Genomic DNA, 20525 nt, shown 5'->3' with positions numbered 1-20525 from the left:
CTGTGAAATATGAGTGGAATAAATTGTATCAGATTCCAAGCATGATGCCTGGCACAACGCAGATTAATAGATGTCCACTGTCTTCCTTTCTATTTCTCATTTTAAAAATGAGGTACAAAAGGGTCAAATGACACCAAGTGTCACGTAAGAATGTATCAGAGCCTGAGGTTGTGGCCTTGTCTGGTATTCTTTATACTGTGTCAGGTCTTGATTAGGTCATTTAAACTATTGAATCTTTAGTACCTTATCTGGGTAACCCTAATTCACAGGAATACTTGGGGACCAAATGAGACGGAGTTTGTGAAATGTTCTTGCAAACTTAAGCATTTGATCTGCAAACAAATTATCTTCACCTTTATCATTTTCCTCTCTGTTGCTGCTCATCCCTTCACTTTCCTGACTTCTCTTTTTTTGTCTGGCTGCTTCCGATGCCTGACCCTTTCTGTTCTAGGACAGAGATGTGATCTTTATCGTCTCCTCCCTTACTTGTTCCTTATCTCTGCCTTCAGTCAGTATCCAGAACATGAAGCACTGCCTGCCTGGTTGGGTGGCATTTCTGCTCCTGCTGACTTGGGCTGACCTCCCAGGGCTTCTCCCTGCCCCATCTGACTCACAGCACGGGAAGGCCTCTCCTTAAGCCAATTCCTGGCTACCTGCTCGCCAGCCTGTCTGAAACCCAGAGAAACGATGACTCCCCATGCTCTGAATCACTTCCACTTCCCCCTTAGTTACTGGCTCAGAGACCTAATCCTTAGCCAGGCGAGTGGCTAATCGGATTAATTAAGTCATAAAAATTCTGTAATGTCTAACAAGGTTACATGGGTCATACTTCCAGGGACATATACATTTGAATAGAGCAGCGACTCCACGGGTAAGGCTTCCTCCGCAGAGCAAGGATGCGGTGGAGAGGATGGTGAGGCGCACAGCTGCGGCTGCGCGTGCGCAGAGCTGGACCACGTGGGGCGCGCCGGGGATCGCGGCGGGACGCTGCGGAAGGGCTCTGTCCCTCCTACTGTGCTGCAACCCAGTCGTTTGGGGCAACACATTCTCCCTCTGGACGTCCAATCTGCTTCAGGTCGTTTACACCTACTGTGAATTACCACCAGCTCATTTCAGGCTGACAAGTCGGCGGACTGGTCTTCGTGAGCAGAATTTAGGGGCGCGAGCTCAGCCTCACCGGCTGGGCCCCAGAGAGCAGAGCGTTTATGCAGGAGAGTTGCGCTCATCCTGCACACCCCGGGGAGGGGGGAGTCTGAGACCCCAGGGGGCTGCATGCAGCACGCCGGCTGGGCGCCCACAGCCTGGAAGACTCGAGCTCGGGCCGGACCCGCGCTGCCACCTTCTGCTGGTGCAGGCAGGTAGGCACCGCGTCTCACTGTCCCTTCGGTCTGGCCCTGCACTGGGGGACCCCACTGATGCCCTCGGGTCGAGGCTCTGGGCCTCCATGCTTCGTTATAAACAGTTTGGAATGGTGACGGTGTGCGGCAGGTGTTAGAATCTTAGGCTTCACAGTCAGCCTGGGTTCAAATATGGCCCTGTTTCCGAAATTCTAGCCCTGTTACCTCGCAGGGTTGGGGAGATGAGATGGATCACTGCCCCTGGCACATTAGAAGCGTTTACTAACTGACAGCCGTTATTTGTGGTACTCCTACTAACTGTGTGTGGCCCTGCACTTGTTTCTTAACCCCTGTCCCTCAGTTTCCTCAACAAAGTCACGGTAAAGTTTAACTCAGGAGTTCCTTGTGAGGAACAGATGAGATGATGTAAGTCCAGCACTGACCGCGGTGAATGGAGTGGGCATTATTGTATTATAATGGGGACTGATATCTTCCTGCTGAGGGAGACTGTGGGCAAAGATCAGCAGAGGCCTCCTCCGTGAGCAGTGAGCGGGGTAAGTCAAGTGGCATCCAAGCTCTAGGGGAACTCAAATGCCCTCCCCAGTCCTACATCCCATGACACATTCTCACTGTGTGCATTTCTCTTCTGGGTCAGATGCAAACAACAGTACACACCGTATCTCAGCCTCCACTGAAGTGTTCCTTGCATGAATGAGCTGACATTTAGGGCAATGGAGAACTGTGGAAAAGAGTGAAAGCTGAGAAGTAGAAAATGTCTTAAGTCTTGGATTCTGGAACGCATGGCCCTGGATGGTCCCTTTCCCACCATGCTACCAAAGTCTCGCCCAGCACCTGGCAAGTTGCACCAGCTCTAACCTTCTTCAACAGGCAAGGTGCACCTTACCTTCAGGCTAATCTGGTTGGTCTCATTGGTCTCCAGAGGAAAGATATTTTCAGGAGGAATGTGGGACCATTTTTTCTGACGAAGTTCATGTTCTTTTTTATATTTTCTGTGAAAAGAATAGAACCAGCCAATAGGTTTTTATTAGTATTCATGCCATTCAGCTTCTGGACACAAGGAGAAATTTAGAACCCTGATATCCCCCAGGTAGGTAGGAGGTGAGCGAGGCTAGCCCATGGGGTAATTCCATGTTGCCCAAACTCGTGAATGCTGGCCATGAGTGGACCTGTAGGGATTTCTGATGGTCTTTCATATTCTTCCTTTTTTTTTTCTTTTCATTTCATTTTCTCAGGCCTTCACTCAGGCAGCCCTTACTATAATAAAGAATCTGAACTGCAGACACGGAAAGAGGGAGGAAAAAACAGAGGAAAGAAAAAAATTCTAAACCAGTAAGCTTGAAAGGCAAAAGTATTTGTTTTTATGCCACCACAGAGTACACCAGATTCCTAAATAAGCCAATTCCTCTTATGCATTTGTCCCTTGAAAAAATATGTATACTGTTGGTGGGAATGTAAATTGGTGCAACAGTATGGAACAGTAAAACAGTATGGAGATTTCTCAAAAAACTAAAATAAGAAATACCATAGACCCAGTAACTCTGCTTCTAGTGATTTACCCAAAGAAAACAAAATCTCTGATTCAAAAATATATAAGCACCCCTCTGTTTATATTCCATTATTTACATGAGCCAATATCTGGAAGCAACCAAAGAGTCCATCAATAGATGAATGGATAAAGATATTATATATATATATATATATATACACAATGGAATATATTATTCAGCCATATAAAAAGAAATCCTGCCATTTGCAACAACATGGATGGACCTAGAGGGTATTACGGTAAGGGAAATAAGCCAGGTGGAGAAAAGCAAATACCGTATGATTTCACTTGTATGTGGAATATAAAAACCAAAGGAACAAAACAGCAGAAGACTAGTAGACACTGAGAAGTGACTGTTGGTTATCATGGGGGAGGGGTTGGGGTGAGTACATGGGGTGCATGAAGGAGAGAAGGAGGCACAAAGATCTCAATCATAATATAAGTTGTTCAAGGGGATAGAAGTACAGCATGGAGAACATAATCAATAGTTCTGTAACATCTTTCTATGTTGACAGGTAATAACAATACAAGTTGGCGTGAGGATTTAATAATGTGGGTAACTGTTGAATTACTGTGCTGTATACTTGAAACCAATGTAATATTCTATATGAACTATGCTTCAATAAAAAATCTGTATAAAGAAAACAGAAAAGAACAGAAAATGTGACATGTGGCCCACCATTCAAAATATGAAAATTTTGTAATCATTTCCCCCACTTAGTATAGATAAAGCAGAATTCTTGGGTTGTAGGAAATGCACACTTAGAACTTCACAGATATTGCCAAATTGTTTCCCAAGTGGTTGCACCAATTTACCTTGCCATTGTGAGAATCCCTGTTTCCTCCATGTTCTTAACAACATTTGGTATTATGAAACTTCTTAAAAACCATTATGATGTATGTGAAATGGTATTTCAACATTGCTTTGTGGTTCATTTTCTTGATTACTAGACAGATTAAGTACCTTTTAAAATATATTCTAGCTATTTTATGGAATATATATAGTTGCCTAGTCATTCATTCATAATTTTACCCATTTTTTTCTATTATATTATTTGTCTTTTCCTTGTTAACTTACATGAGTTCCTTATATATTCTGCAACATAAATCTTTTGTCTTCTTATGTGTTGCAAATACCTTCCTCTAGTTTATTACTAATTATAACTTTGTTTTACAGGAAGTTTTAATTTTATGGCCACATTTATATATTCTTCTTCTACAATCTTTTTTATCTCAACTGAGAAATAGTTTCTTTCTTGAAATCATTTTCTATTAAGTTTTGAAGTTTGATCTTCACATTTACATCTTTAATCTATTTACAATCCATATGGAATGAACTCCATCTTTGTGTATGGTTTTAGGTAGGGTTTGAATTTAATTTTTCCATGTTGAAAGCCTACTGTTTCAACATCATTTCCTGACTTGTAATGTCACCTCCGTTGAAGTTCAAGTTCTCACACTTGCTTGTATCTGATTCTAGAATATATATTCTTTTCCAATGACCTATTTGTTCCTGAGCTTGTCTTTGCTTGTGGTCATTTGATAAACTCCTACTCACCTTCTCAAGAACATTCATGATGCCTTTCTTAATGTCCCCTAAGCAGACATGGTTTCTTCCTACTCTTCCATCTAACTGAGTATTCATCTATTAAATACATATAAAATAGCATATTACTGGCCAATGATTATGATCCTAAGACCTGGAGGCAATTAGGCTTGTAGCCTGGAAGTCTCCCACGCTTTCATCTCTGTACTCCAGGAAATTCTTAGGACCCAACAGAGCCAGCTGTCAGTAATATTGAATTAGAGGATGCCATAAGTCCTTCACTACTTTCCTTCATAGGCTTGTAAGAAGGGTTGTAAAGGAAAACTAAAGAAAAGCATCTGTGTGCCAGATCTTCTGGGGGACACATCATTGCTGTGGTCATTAGAAAACCCTATCTGTCTCCTGTGCTTAGAGAAGATGGAAAATGCCAGTTTCCACCTGTTACGGTCTCTTCCATTGTGATTTATGATTTACCCCTGTCTTAAGCTGACACCCATTTGCACCTAGTTTCTGAGGAACAGTAGCCACACCTGTGACCTTGTTATTGCCTGGCTTTCCTCTTTCCCAGCCTTGGTTGCTGTTTATCCTCAACTAAATGGTCACCATACACTGTAGGTCATCTTTAAGATTTCTGGGCAACCCAGTTACAGGGGTCAAATTCTGTCTTCAGACCGAAGAGAACAATCTACTTGTTTTCTGGGAGGAAGTTTTAACTGACATGTAATAGGCTGGGCTCTCTCACTGTGAAAAACTAGGACACATAGACCAAAGTGTGTGATACAGAGAGAAAAACTGTTACCTGGTTTAGTTGGGAAATAGGGGTGATTCTGATAATAGGATGGAAAGTTTGGTGTGTTTGACACACACAGATTGGGAGGCAGTGTGGTATTCACTCATTTATATATTCAATAAATAATTCTGAGTATACGCCTTGTCTCTGAGTATACGCCGGCAATGTGCTAAGCACCTCATATGTCCAAGTTGAGCAAATCAATCATGGAACCTATGGTCAGAAGGCCTGAGTTCTAGTTTTGGCCATGCACTCTACCTGGTAATGCAATTCCAGGCAAGCCATTTGGCTAAAGTAGAAGGTTTGGAGTCAGTGATTTCTAAAGCCCCTCCCAGCTTGACATTATGTGATATAGAGACTTTGAAATTTCCCACAAAATACCAATAAAACACAGAAATAGCTATTTCCACTATAGAATGCCCATTATTTGTAGTCACTGCATCTACCTTATTTCAACTCCTTGCAGCAGTTCAGATGAGGACACTGAAGCTAAGCAACGTGTTTAAGTTGCTAATATATGCTTAGGACCATAGAACTGGCAAATCACAGAACTGAGATTTGCGATCAGCTGTCTCTGACTTCAAGTTCTAACTGATGCACTTAGTAGTATTCTGCCCTTAATAGAGTCTTTGATGCAGAATGCCTTCATGATGTAACAGCTATCTAGAGACCTTCTGGTGAATGTACATCATCATTACCAGACATCAGGCTTCTTCTCTCCCCCACTCCCTCTCCGAACCAAGAGAACACAGGATAGAGTGGGTGTAGGTACCTCAGCACCAGAAGAGCAATTAGCAGGAGCAGAATCACAGTTCCTGTGAGAGTGAAGACTGCAATCAGCAGGACTTGAGGGCCTGTCACAGAAAAGACAGTGGAAAATGCATCAGTAAGGATCTTTAAAAAGAGAGTAAAAGTATTTCAAAGATCTAGTCATATAATATAATTTGAGGACAGGGACAAGGACCCTTTAAAAGGTATTTATCTTATATTAATCACTTCATTGGCAATACAGATCCTGTGTCTGTGATCTCTGAAGGAAACTGGAATGTACCTATGGGAAGTGGCTTAATTTCAGCTATCCTGATAGTGTATACATCTTGTTTCTTAAGGGAATCACCAAATGTTACAAGAACATAAAATAATTTCCGGCACACAGATCATTTTGGTGAGAAGCCTACCTGATGTCTTTGAAACCAATATACCTGAGGGTGATTCATAAACGAAGAAAGAAATAGCAATGTTTTAATACGAAACACAAATTAGAGGACAAGTAAGTCAGTGTGGAATATTCAGTCAGTGTTGCCTACCAGTCCCTTCCAAGCCCTACCAGGTCATTGAGGGAAGCCAATGAAGAATGTAAGTGGTTTTATCTATTAGAACACTAGTATGGATATGGAGTTGTATAAATGGAGGAATCTGAGAGGTTTGCCAAAGAGTAAGTGGAATTTAGGATGTGGATCCCACCCAAGGAAGCATTGAAGCAGAGTCTGTCTATGGAGAGGAATAAGCCTATATTGAGAAGGACAATAATAATAACAAAATTGTACAAGAAAGTCATGGCTCTTGTATGCCACAACGGATCCCTATTAGAATTAATGAATTCAAGAAGAAAAAAATGGAACAGATTCTAAACAATAGAGTGCTATTTAGCCTTATATAAATAATAATAATGAAAATGTTTACCAATTTCCAACTTATAGAATCAACTTATAGCTAAATGACAGAGGGCTTCCTTATAGCTACCAAATAAATATTATCAGCCATAACAAATTAAGGAAAATACAGAAGAATTTGGGAGGTGTGAAGGAGATAAAAAGGATAGAGACATTGACATCTTCATCTTACAAAACTAGAAAGCAAGAAGCTTTATAAAGACCAACATTAGAATATCATGCATATGAATTAAAATTGCAAAAGCACCCAATAAACATATTTACAAAAAATATATAACAATATTGAGAAGAGTTGAGAGAAAAGTGGGGCTAGTAAAGATGAACTAAATCTTCCTTTATCAATATAAGAAATAGATAGGCTGCATTGTTTACAATAGCCCAGATATGGAAGCAACCAAAGTGTCCATCAATAGATGAATGGATAAAGGAGAGGTGGTACATACACACAATGAAATATTATTCAGCCATAGAAAAGAAGGAAATCCTGCCATTTGCAACAACATGGATGGAGCTATAGAGGGTATTATGCTAAGTGAAATAAGCCAGGTGGAGAAAGACAAATACCATATTATTTCACTTATTTGTGGAATATAAGAACAAAATAAAACAAAATGGACAAAATAGCAGTAGACTTATAGACACAGACGTGACTGGTGGTTAACATGTGGAAGGGGTTGGAGTGAGAGGGTGAGGAGGGTGATGGTGATAAAGGGTCGCATACATTTTTAATCATAATGTAAGTTGGAAACAGGGATGGTAGTACAGCATGGAGAATATAGCCAATGATTCTGTAATGTCGACAGACAGTAACTGCACTGGTTGGGGTGAAGACTTGGAGACAAATAATAGGACTTTGCCTAAAAGCTAGATTTCCTCTTCACTCATTCCAATTAGATTAATGGAAAACCCAAGTAACAAAATACTGTCACCTTTAACTCATTCTGACATCAGATTTAAGTAAGATTTCTCCAAAAATTGCTGTTCCATCGTATTATGTCCTTTCTTCTAATGCAGTAGCCACTTCTTTCTGAGGTAGAGGGTTTAGTTTGGGGCTAACACTGCCGCACCTTTCTCTACAGGGTGGATTTGACAGATTTATGCTTTGCTGACATATGGCTTTTCCTCTGCTTGATACCTTGTTTTCTGCTAAGGGAAAGTTTTTAATGGTGAAAATGTGAGTTCTGGGTTTCTATTCTCCTAGGGCAGAAATAAATTAATGCCTTGGATCTGGAGTGGCATTTATGGGCATATTTGACTTCGGTGAATCCTGTTTGTTCTGTAATGACCACTTGCATCACCATATCACCACTACCACGACCACCGCTCTCATCCCAACCCCTGACAAAAACCAAAAATGAGGACGAGAAATAGCATCTCAACAGTGCACAGACGATTCTACATCAGTCTACAGAAGTAGTACACATGCCCTTGACTAGAGCCTGTGCTGCAGGGACTGTGGGAGACTCCCACCTGCTGAGTCCTGAACCCATCTCGACTCCTGTCTACCTCCCACAGTGTCAACATCTCACTGCACCAAGTATAGTTATGATATTTAAATATATTATATGCTGTTTAAATAAAGCAGCTTTTTTTACTTTTGCTTATGTCACTTAAGTCCCAGCATTACATTAGTTCAAAGGTGAGCTTCTGCTGCCTTCTGGTGGCTGTTGTGGTTATCACATTGTTGAATGCAAAAGAGTTTATAACCCAAGATCATATGCCATGGTAGTTGGAGAGAACCTTAGGATCAACTAGCAAATCTGATTTTGTAGAGGAAGAAATACATACTTAGAGAAGCAAATTGACTGAAAGTAACACAGTGTAGACTAGAGCTGAGTAGAAACTTACTCATATTCCTTCCAAGGTACTGAGCTGGGGCAAGCAGATATGAATAAAGAATAAACCCTACACTTGTATAGTATGTGTAAGCAAATAAGTGTGATATAAGTACTATGCTGGAAGTCTGGTAGGATAAAGGCAAGATCAGTAATCTTAGGAAAAGTGAAATTTAAGTTGAATACTGAAGATCAGTGGTTGCTCACCAGTTGTAGGGGGAGTGACATATTTTAGAGAAAGTAGCATCAATAAGGACACAGGGTCATGAAGCTGCAAGACCTTTCTAAGGAAACAGGAGGAAGTGAAGAGAGTGGGAAAGAGATTTCAAGTGAGTGAAAGACAAGGCTGGATTGCAGACGTTTCGTGCTATAATAAGTCATTTGGCCTTTATTCTGTAGGTAAAGTGGAGCTGTCCATTGAGGTGTTAGCAACAGTGAGTGCTGTAATGTGACTGGATTCGTGCTTCAGTCTTGTGGCAGTGTTGGTTGGAGGTGGGCAGGAGGCAGGACAGAAGCAGGAAGTCTGTTGGATGTTCTTGTAACCCCGGAGGCAGATGATGTCAGCGTGGATGAGGAACAGGAAATAAATATGCATTGTCCATTGCCATGTCCAGGTGCTTGGAATGTTGTCTGGCACTAGTCAGTCTTTGTGGAGGGAATGAAATGACAGTGATGATGTCATCTCCAGATGAAACATTTGGTTACTTATTTGGCAGTTGTGTATACAGACAAAAGACTGGTGAATATCTTACTTATATACCATTTGAAAGATTGAGTTACTTTATTTATAAAATTTTAAACTAAATGCAATTAACAGTTAAGTAATGTAAAGCTCTGGCTAACTGAATTTTCTGGTTTAATGACGATAAAGTGAAGTTGCCCAAGATGTTGCAATGTCCCTGTAATATGAATGATATAACATGAATATTAATGTGATCTCTTTTAGGTAAATAATGAGCGTGCTCTCAAAGATTACTTATTGAGAAGTTCAGCATTTTACAAAGCTCAGGCCCTTCTACTCAATAACCAAAATATCTAAACCCTCTTAAAAGACACATATTAAAAATACAAACCTAACGTTGTCACTGAGGGCTATAATTAAGGAAAAGAAAAAATAATTTTCACTCAAAAGGTTACAAAGAAAGAAGTAGAGAGTTGCCAAAGTCCATGGAAAAGGTATATTTCAGTAGTCAAATTTGGGTTAAATGTAGGAAGCTTGCAGATGGTTCTAGAGACAATTTAAAAAAGCTTGCTAATGAAAAATAAACTTTAAAAAGCAATCATAACAGTAAATCTGAAGTCAGCTCAGAGTTGCTTATTATTTAGAAGAATGGGATCTGCACTTCTCACCTCCCTCTTTATTTTAGTCAACTGCTCATGCTTATTGGATAAAAGTACAGGGATCACTTTTAACTAGATTTGATTCGTGGAACACAGGAGGACTAGAAACGTGGTTACAGCTGTAACACAGCAAGTCCATCCAATCAGAACTGTTAAGTCAGATCAACCTTTCAGTCAGAGTTTCTCTGGCTATAAAGCAAGGTTTGGAGATAAATATTTCTAGTTTATAATTAAAAAAAGTTTTAATGATAAATTAATATAGACTCATTATGGAAAATTAGGAAAATTAAGAAAAACATAAAAAAGCAAAAAAAATTCTTCTAGGATCCTACTAGAGGCTACCACTGTTTATACTTCAGCATATTTCTTTACAGTCTTATTGCTATACATTGTTTTACGAAGTTAGGATCCCATTAAATACAAAAACTGTATTTTCCTATTACTTTGCATCATAAGTATTCCCATGTCACTTAAAATTCTTTGTAAGTAGTGCAAAATTATTTGTAAATAATCAGTTGCATGATCCATTTATGAATATATAATTTTCTAAATCATTTCATTAATGCTGTTTGCACTTTTTATTTGCATTTTTTGTTCAATTTAAACTTTTATTCCCTAAAAAATAGATTAGTAATGTGGAATTACTTACTCTTCATTATGGTAAGCCTTGGCCAAACCAGTCATGGACAGTCTGTCTGGAGACCTTGTGGCCAGTATTATATAGTTGCATTGCAAGTTGCGCCAGTGGAGTCCTGGTCATATTAGAGCTTTCCAGGACGTGACAGGACCCTCATCATAAGCAGGTGGATAACCATCATTATACAGGTGTGCATTCTATGATGGAATGGGGGACACTCTAGAGGCCATGTTCATTTCTCACCACTCAGCCTGGTGATGTCAAATATTCCTTGCTGAAATATGTATCCTTGAGTTTGTAAAATGTAAATGAAGTAAGAATATATGTCCCTGTGCTCATTTTACCAACTGTCAAACCTAGTTTTCTATGGGATAACTTATGTGAATGTCAGGTGGACACGTAATAAGGATATGTATCATTAAATTAGGATAGGGGTATTAACAGTATTTAATAAAACTGTAATATAATTTGTTGGACATGGAAATAATTTACAAACCTTGCAAAATCCAATTCAGACAATCAAAGTCGAAACAAAACCAAAACATAAGCTAATTTCATAAACCATAGACTTTACTCATCTTATCAGAAAAACAACTTCAGGGAAAAAATTCACTAAGGATATCTTACCCCGGCCTGGAATATCATTAGGAAGTTTATGGTTCTTCCAGATGAATATTGGGTTTGTCTCTGTTGATGTAGTCTTATTTTTGTGTGTGTCATAGGTCAAAAGACGCTTGTACTGTGTCAGGCATGAAACAAAGGATAAATAGAAAAAGACATTTTTAAAACGACTTACAATGAAATTGTCCTGTATTTCACAGTAACACTTCGCAGTGAAACAAGGAAATTAAATGTTAACCATCCAGGAGTTAGCTGGGATCCATTTACTGGTTCACACCATGAATGTGGATTTAAGTTCCATAAAGGTTAATGAGAGCAGAAACTATATCACATATATTAAGGATAGGAAATATCCTATATGATAGAAGTAGTTCTATTGAATCTCTACTTAGATCTACTCTAGATATAGATTAATGTATCTATAGCCCTATGTTTTGAGAATTAATCTTTGCTTTTCCCATATATACATATTATATAGCACAATTGATGACTTAGATTATTGAAAAATTCAACTAGATTTTCAGAGAGAGTAAGTGCATAGAACAACATTTCTAATTTTAAAGTGCAATCAGGAGGTGCAAATGACTTAGAGGGGAGTATAATTAACTTTGTAGTTACTACTAGTAACTAAATCATTGAGGGGATCTTATTTTTAAGGTAGTCCCATGGGATTTATGTTAAATATAGCATTATATTAAAAGTTCAATATAGTCACTGAAAATTTTGGGTTAGTTTTCTGAAATACTGCCTCCCAGGGTTCTGTTTAACTTGTCAAATCTGGGCATCCTTTCTCTAGCTTTCCACATTTTCCATTACAGATATCTTTTACAAAGCTGGGTCAATATATATACTCAATATATGACTCAAGGATGTCATAATACTTACACTGGATGGTTACATGAAAAAATGAATAACTTTTTCTCTTAGATTTCTAGTAATGTTAGGACCCAGCCTCTTAAGGAAAGAAAGCTTTTTGCTGATAATTTGGTTGGCTAGAACAGTGGCTTTCATCGTTTGTGATGGGCACAATGTTAGGTGACATAAAGACAGTTGTTTTATTTATAAATTAAATGCTGATCAGCTAGCAACTGTGTGCCAGATAAGAAGCTAAGTACTGGAGACATGGAGAAGTAAGCCCTCTCCCTTTCTTTAAAGAACCTACTGTGTAGGTGATGAGAAAAGACATATATAATGTGAATAAAAGCATAACATTACAGGGCTGTTTATATGTGCCAGAGGGATTACACAGTTAATGATTTTCATGAGTTCAGATGGAAAGAGCAGAGAATGTTTTGTTGAGATTTTCAGCTGTGGAAATGAATAAATAATTCCTAAGAGAGAACCATCTCATTGGTATCCAATCAGTAGCCTGGTCTTTATAGCAATGTATTTTCGGTGGGTATTTTTTTGCATAGTAAATACCATGGACATTCTGAATACGAAGTTCTACAGGTCAAATGCTTCAGCAAAATTGCCCCAAATATGTTGTAACTGTGAATCTTTATAAAGAAATAGCTTCCAGATTGTAAAGATAACTTCTCTCATTCCTTTGCTTTTACTTGCCTGACAAGTTACCCCTCATCACCCAGTCACCTCACCCCAAGTTCCTGATAAGAAGTCAGACCTACTTTGTTGTCATCCACAGAGGTATACAGAAGTGCCATGGTATTGTCAATATCTCCACAGTCGTCCAAAGTCACAGGACCTGAATACCCTGGGACGAAATCCGAAAGAGAGGTCATTTTTGACTTCTTGATGGAAAGACCAGTTAGATCCTGATAGAGTGTATAAAATAGATTCAGATTGCTCCATATTTCACTGAAAAAATCATTGACCTTAATGATCTGATCAGAGGGCATCTGGACTGGTTCTTGGCCCTGAGATCTCTGAAGGATGTGTTCATGACAGATGCAATTTAGTCAGAAGGAAAATCTTTTTCATTGCGTTTAGGATGGCACTAAGTGTAATCAGTCGGTAGAGTCCTCCTGATTATCGATGACAAGTTTCTGCTAAGAATATTTACTAAACTGGTAGCACAGGAAGTATGTAGGTCGCTGCACAATCTAACTTCGATTTTAAGATAATCAGAATCCCTTGGCAATCACTTATTGGCTGAAGACACTGAGAAAATTACTTCATTTTCTGTCTTTATTTTTACTCCTCTATGAAAGAATAGTATAGGATGAACCTGTGAAATGGCTGTTTAGGTTAAAAAAAAGATCTACTATCCACAGTTTCACATGGTTTGCTTTGTGTTCACTATGCCAGGCTCTGTGCTGTGCTTTATGTGCACTTATTATTTTAGTCTTCCTGAAATACCGTGATACAGACACTATTACTATTTCCATTTTATTGATGATAAAACAGAGGTCAGAGATACTAAACAACTTGCTCCCAGTTATATAGCTACTAAGTGACAAAATTAGGACACAGACAAATATCTCCTGGCTGTAAGCTTACATTAATTGCCATTAAGATACTTGATTATCTGGAAAAAAACCTCTTAGACATAAACGTGAGTGACCTCTTCTTGAACATATCTCCCCGGGCAAGGAAAACAACAGCAAAAATGAAAAAGTGGGACTATATTAAGCTGAAAACCTTCTGTACAGCAAAAGACAACATCAATAGAATAAAAAGGAACCCTACAGTATGGGAGAATATATTTGAAAATGACAGATCCGATAAAGGCTTGACGTCCAGAATATATAAAGAGCTCACACGCATCAACAAACAAAAAACAAATAACCCAATTAAAAAATGGGCAGAGGAACTGAACAGACAGTTCTCTAAAAAAGAAGTACAGATGGCCAATAGACACATGAAAAGATGCTCCACATCACTGATTATCAGAGAAATGCAAATTAAAACTACAATGAGGTATCACCTCACACCAGTAAGGATAGCTGCCATCCAAAAGACAAACAACAACAAATGTTGGCGAGGCTGTGGAGAAAGGGGAACCCTCCTACACTGCTGGTGGGAAGGTAAATTAGTTCAACCATTGTGGAAAGCAGTATGGAGGTACATCAAAATGCTCAAAACAGACTTACCATTTGACCCAGGAATTCCACTCCTAGGAATTTACCCTAAGAACGCAGCAATCAAGTTTGAGAAAGACAGATGCACCCCTATGTTTATTGCAGCACTATTTACAATAGCCAAGAATTGGAAGCAACCTAAATGTCCATCGATAGATGAATGGATAAAGAAGATGTGGTACATATACACAATGGAATACTACTCAGCCATAAGAAAAGGGCAAATCCTACCATTTGCAGCAACATGGATGGAGCTGGAGGGTATTATGCTCAGCAAAATAAGCCAAGTAGAGAAAGAGAAATACCAAATGATTTCACTCATCTGTGGAATATAAGAACAAAGGAAAACCTGAAGGAACAAAACAGCAGCAGAATCACAGAACTCAAGAATGGACTAACAGGTACCAAAGGGAAAGAGACTGGGGAGGAAGGGTGGGCAGGGAGGGATAAGGGGTGTGGGGAGAAGAAGGGGGATATTAAGATTAGCATGCATGGTGGGGTGGGAGAAAGGGGAGGGTGGGCTGCACAACACAGAGAGGACAAGTAGTGACTCTACATTTTGCTATGCTGATGGACAGTGACTGTAAAGGGGTTTATAGGGGGGACCTGGTTATACAGAGGATCAAAGCCTAAGTTGGCTACCCCGACAATGAACTAAGGTACGATATGAAAAAGAACTTCCAACATCAGCACTCTCTGGAAGACTCATGCCAGAAGATGATCATCAAAAAACCCCAACAAAGATCCACGCACTGCTACAGGTGTAGATGCACTCCTCCCACCAGTTCCTGGACTTGCCATGGGAATGAAGAAGGATATATCTAAGCTGGCCTGTGCATACAGTAAAACAACAAATTTGACTGAATCTATACTGTTGGAACTCAACCAAGAATTAGGAGAAGTGCAAATTGTAGCGCTCCAAAATCTTACAAGTACAGACTATTTACTGTTAAAAGAACATATGGGATGTGAACAGTCCCCAGGAATGGGCTATTTTAATTTGTCTGATTTCTCTCAGACTGTTCAAGTTCAGTTGGACAATATCCACCATATCATAGATAAGTTCTCACAAATGCCTAAGGTGCCTAACTGGTTTTCTTGGTTTCACTCGAGATGGCTGGTAATTATAGGTATGCTTTGGTTATGTAACTGTACTCCTATTATGTTAATGTGTGTGTGCAATTTAATTAGTAGTTTAAAACCTATACATGCTTATGTTACTCTACAAGAAGATATGTCAAAGAAATAATCAATCTTCCCATGTTTTCTTCCGCCTGCTACTTCTATAGCTTTTCTTCTTCCTTCCTAATTACAAACCTTAAATAGAATTCGCGCCTCATATTGAATTTACCGTGTATCATAATTCTTCCAAGTGGTAAAGATACCTCAAGACAAATGCTGGGCATAGAAGCCACAGGGCATAAATATGCAAAGAAGTAAAAAACTAACCTTTTCAAACAATAAGGCTTCTCTCTCACTTACCAACTTTACATTTTCCTGTATGGCCCCGGAATATGACTGGTTAGCCAGAGATGGGTAAGATTCCTCAAGGGAGGAACAACCTAAGACAGGCACAGTCGCAGGGGGGCCATCAGGTGAGAAATTGGGGATCAACAGAGGTGAGGCTTAGAACCTTTCCCCCCCTGTTCTGAGAGAAATCTGCTGCATCCGTGGATGTTTTATTGCCCTTGTCTAGCTTGGATTAACACATAGTCTACAGGCACACACCTGATCATCTACATTTGCTCTCTTACAACACTAAACTATGTTTTCTACCTTTATCTTGCATCTATCTACCACTACAGTATTTTATTAAAAATAATAATAATAAATAGAGAAATGTGGTATCCACATATAAATCAAGTATAAAAATCAAATGAATATTCATATTTGGACTGATTGTTTATAGTTCATAATGCATGATCAAAACCGAAAGTTTCTGTGATGACTGCCCTTGTACTGTTCACCATGTAACTTATTCACTATGTAAGAATTTGTTCTCCATGTAAGAACTTGTTCGTTATGCTTCAGAAGATTGGAGACTGAAGAAAATTAAGCTTGGGGTGGATTAATGATTTTGCATTGAGCATTGACTCCCCTATACAGAATTTTATTGTTGTTAACAACCATTTGATCAATAAATAGGAGAGATGCCCTCACAAAAAAAAAGAAAAAAAAAGTACACACTTCCAATTGTAAAATAAATAAGTAACCGGGATGTAATGTATAGCATAAGGAATATAGTCAAAATATTGTAACAACTTGGTATGGTGATAGCTGGTACCTAGAATTATCATGTATATAAATGTTGAATCACTGGGTTGTACACCTGAAACTAATGTAATACTGTGTGTCAACTACCCTTCAATAAAAAATAATTATCTACAAAAAAAAAAAAGATACTTGATCATGGCTACAGATATGAGAAAATTAATTAAGAATGCATATAGGAGGATTCTGGGAAGATGGTAGAATATGAAGCACCTGAAACCTGTCATCTCTCCTAGACAACAATTGTCCTGGCAGAATCTGCCTGATGTAACTATCTTAGAACTCTGAAGTATTTTGAAGGCTTGCATCTTCCAGAAAAAGGCTTAGATGATAAATTGTGATTAATTTTGGTTTATAGCAGCTATCCATTCCCCTGCTCCTCAGTCTATGGCAGAGAGCTGTGCATATGTTCCTGGAGCAGCTAGCACACAGCTTGCAGGAGTCACTGAGTAAAAAGAAGGCCCCTGTCCTCCAAATATTGACGATCTTTGCTCTGAGTGCTTATTGCTGGTTTTGATCACAGAGGTGTGGATGAAGAGGAGTATCCATTCCGCATGTTGCAAACTCCTTTCCCTCTGCTGGTATTATTTTTAAGGGATCTAAAGGGCTGGTGCCTTTTTTACCCCCCTTCATTTTTTTCTGTTTCCCTTTGAGACCCAGACATTTAAGACTAGAACACTCAATCAACCATACATATTTGAGCAGGTGGAAGAAAAATTCAGTGAACTTGAAGAGAGGATAATGGAAATAATCAAGTCTGAGGAATAGAAATAAAAAAGATTGAGTAAAAGTGAACAGAGCCTAAGGACCGCCATCTACCACACCAACATATGCACTGTGCAAGTGCCAGAAAAAGAAGAGAGAGAAAGGATAGACAGAATACTTGAAGAAATAATGACCCCAAACTTCCCAAATTTGATGAAATAGGTAAAAGAAACATCCGAGAAGCTCAATAAACTCCAATAGGATGAATTCAAGAGATCCACACTGAGACACATATTATCAAACTATCAAAAGACAAAGAGAATTTTGAAAGCAGCAGGAGAGAAGTGACTCTGTAAGATACTCAGCAAGATCTTTAGCATTAGAAGCTCTGAAGGCCAGAAGGTGGTTGGCTGATATATCCAAACTGTTAAAAGAAAAGAATTTCAACCAAGAATCCTTTATCCAGCAAAGCAGTCCTTCAAAGGTGGGGGTGGGGGGGAAGCAAGACATTCCAGATAAACAAAAGCTGAGGGAGTTGCCCTCCAAGATCTGCCCTCCAAAAAACGTTTCAGGTAGAAATGGAAGGATACCAGGTAGTAACCTGAAGCCATACAAAAAAAATAAAGATCTCAGTAAATATGAACACATGGGCAATGATAAAATCTAGTATTAGTGTAACAATGGTATGTAATTTCACTTTTTATGTTTCACATGATTTAAGAGATTAATATATTTTTTAAGAAATTAGTCTTGACACTGAGAAGTGACCCATGGTTACCATGGGGGAGGGGTTGGGTGGGTGCTTGTCCCCGCCCCTCCTTCTTCTTTAGGGGAGAAACGATCACTTCCTGTCACTGTCATTCACTCCAGACATTGGCACAGCCCTCAGCCTTTAGTGCTGGGCTTCTGCTGCCTCTAAAGTCAAGAGAGGATTCACTCTGCAGTAGGATAAATGTTCTGCAGGATAAAGATTTAGGCAAAGTACAGAAGGCAACCATCACTGGTCTACTTTTATATTAAATCTAAAAGGAAATTTCTACAGATGAAATCTGAGAAATCAAAGATGAGAGTTTGAGGAGGGCTTGTGCAGAAAGGAAAGATTAATTAAAGTTGAGAGGTATGTGTGCTGGGAACTCTGGTATGGCATTGTCTGAGAAGTTTTGGTAGAAGGTAACATATCCTGAAGGACAGAAAGGAGATACAGAAAGACCAAACTCAAACTACACATATCTCTCTTCTTGCCAATCTCCAAGCAGTCAGGACATCACTGCTCAACATGCCCTGTGATGAGATGAGCTTGTTCATAAGTACAGGGTCTGAGCTACATGCTCTTTTTTTGAGATCCGAATATTCTGAAATTCTAAGCACACACTGGAGTGTGGTTATCAGTAATGGCATCCCTCAAGTCTATGCAATAATGTTCACCTCCAGTTAAGGAATATTTAGCTCTTGATCCATTTACTGCCAAACCTTTCCTTCCCAAAGTCCATCCACACAGCCGTATTTCTTCAGCTTCCTATAGAGAGTGTTAGTTAAATTTTGTTGTTACTGCATACCTTCAAAAGTGAGGTTCCTGAAAGCCTGAGCAAATTTGGGGCTGGTAACATCATCTCCATTTTCAAGAAAGATCTTCAGCATGTGTCCAAAGAGCAATACTCCATCCAGGTAGGCAAGAGCAAAATCATTTTTTGCCTGAATGAGAGAGGAAAATCTAAACATGAGTTCCAAAAAAGAGATTACAGTTTTGAGTTTGGAGCAAAACGTTCTTGGAGTCAGCACGTAACTGGAAAGAGAAAGGGATATTAGGGGAATTGTAGGGTGGTATTAAAGGAGACTGGAAAATAGGTCCTTGGCCCAGAGCTCTTTATTATCCCTTTGTCACAATTCTGCCTTCTCCTGGGACCAATAAACTGGGAGCATTGCCTTTAGGAAAGTAACTGCAAGCCCTTGGGCTTCCTTCCCATGATGCCAAAGCAGATCATTCCAACCAGGAATGACAACATGCAGCATTTTCATAATCATTGTAAGATTTTATATAGAAATAACACTTGCTTCTAATGTAATGTTTCCACCCAGAGTGAAAGAGAATGACAGTAAAAACAAGCCCCTACTTTTCAGTACCCTGAATGGGGTAGGGAGTTTTGCTGGATGATACCATTGAACTTCACTGCTTTGAAGACAGTTCTGATTGGTTTTACATCAGGCCACAGATGTCTGCCCTGAAGAATGTAAAGGAGGGGGTCAGAACTCCTTGACCTCTGTGACAGTTGCAGGGTTGGGCTATAGATTAAAAACTCTGTGACCCCCTGAGACTCAGTGAGTACTGGCAGCTCAGGGACGTTGGATTACCTCCCTGTGAAAAGTACACTTTGCCAGAGCCTGGCAGCTGTGCAAATGGTACTGAATACTATGCCCAGAAGTATATTTGCTAGCAAATATAAATAAAATACAAAAAGGAAAAAATAAAAACACCTCACTGGTTTCAGGGTCTGTGCTGGAATCACTCCATGAAAAGAATTCAGTTAAGACCCAGCCCCATAAGGGGTTGTAGCCCTCATTTTGGTGGGATTATAAAAAGCAGGGTTGTAAAACAGAGGGCTTGGAACAGCTAGTCTAAAAAAGCTGTGATACTCCCAGCAGTACCCAACTTTCCTTACAGATCCTCTGGCCTGGCCCTTGGTTTCCATCCCAAGGTGGTTCAGGGTCCTCAGGATGGCTCCTTCCCTCCTCTTCCTACTCCAAAACTGCTCTCAGGTGTCTCTTGGGGCAGAATACATACGATGAGTCTAATCACAGTGACTCATAGAGCCAATGTGATAGTAGAGTCAGGGGTCCTGCCTGACCACAAGGACCATGATTCAATGTCAAATTGGAAGTCCTTTTTCTGGGACAAATGCTAAACCAGATGGGATACTGGGTTAAGAGGATTAAACCGGGACTCTCCTGGACAAATCTCGACAGTAGTCAACCTAATTGTAATAGAGGACCATGTCTTAATCTGGGAATATTTATCTGTAAAGGTAGAATGTTGATATCGGTGTCAGTAGAAAAGAAAGTTGCTTCAGGGTGTAGGGAACCTCATTTATTTTACACTGTTCAGTTCCTTCCTCCCCTAAATTAGCAGGTTTCTCACCTTCCCATACTTGCATTCTGATGTTACA

General features: G+C 39.4%; 1 protein-coding gene across 2 annotated transcripts in view; it reads right to left on the bottom strand.

Moving 5' to 3' along the window:
* Window positions 1-20525, bottom strand: part of GUCY2C (guanylate cyclase 2C) — a 61785-nt gene that overhangs the window by 26441 nt on the left and 14819 nt on the right. For both annotated transcript variants that reach the window (XM_037023062.2, XM_037023061.2), the window contains exons 8-12: window positions 18921-19056; window positions 12976-13061; window positions 11354-11465; window positions 6013-6094; window positions 2242-2347 (exon numbers count right to left, since the gene is read on the bottom strand). In XM_037023062.2, coding sequence (XP_036878957.1) covers window positions 2242-2347; window positions 6013-6094; window positions 11354-11465; window positions 12976-13061; window positions 18921-19056 — 522 coding nt within the window. The remainder of the gene's footprint in view (window positions 1-2241; window positions 2348-6012; window positions 6095-11353; window positions 11466-12975; window positions 13062-18920; window positions 19057-20525) is intronic.

Source organism: Manis javanica, chromosome 15 (assembly GCF_040802235.1).
Source record: "Manis javanica isolate MJ-LG chromosome 15, MJ_LKY, whole genome shotgun sequence".
In the NCBI taxonomy this organism is placed as follows: Eukaryota; Metazoa; Chordata; class Mammalia; order Pholidota; family Manidae; genus Manis; species Manis javanica.
This window is presented reverse-complemented; position numbering and strand designations above follow the sequence as displayed.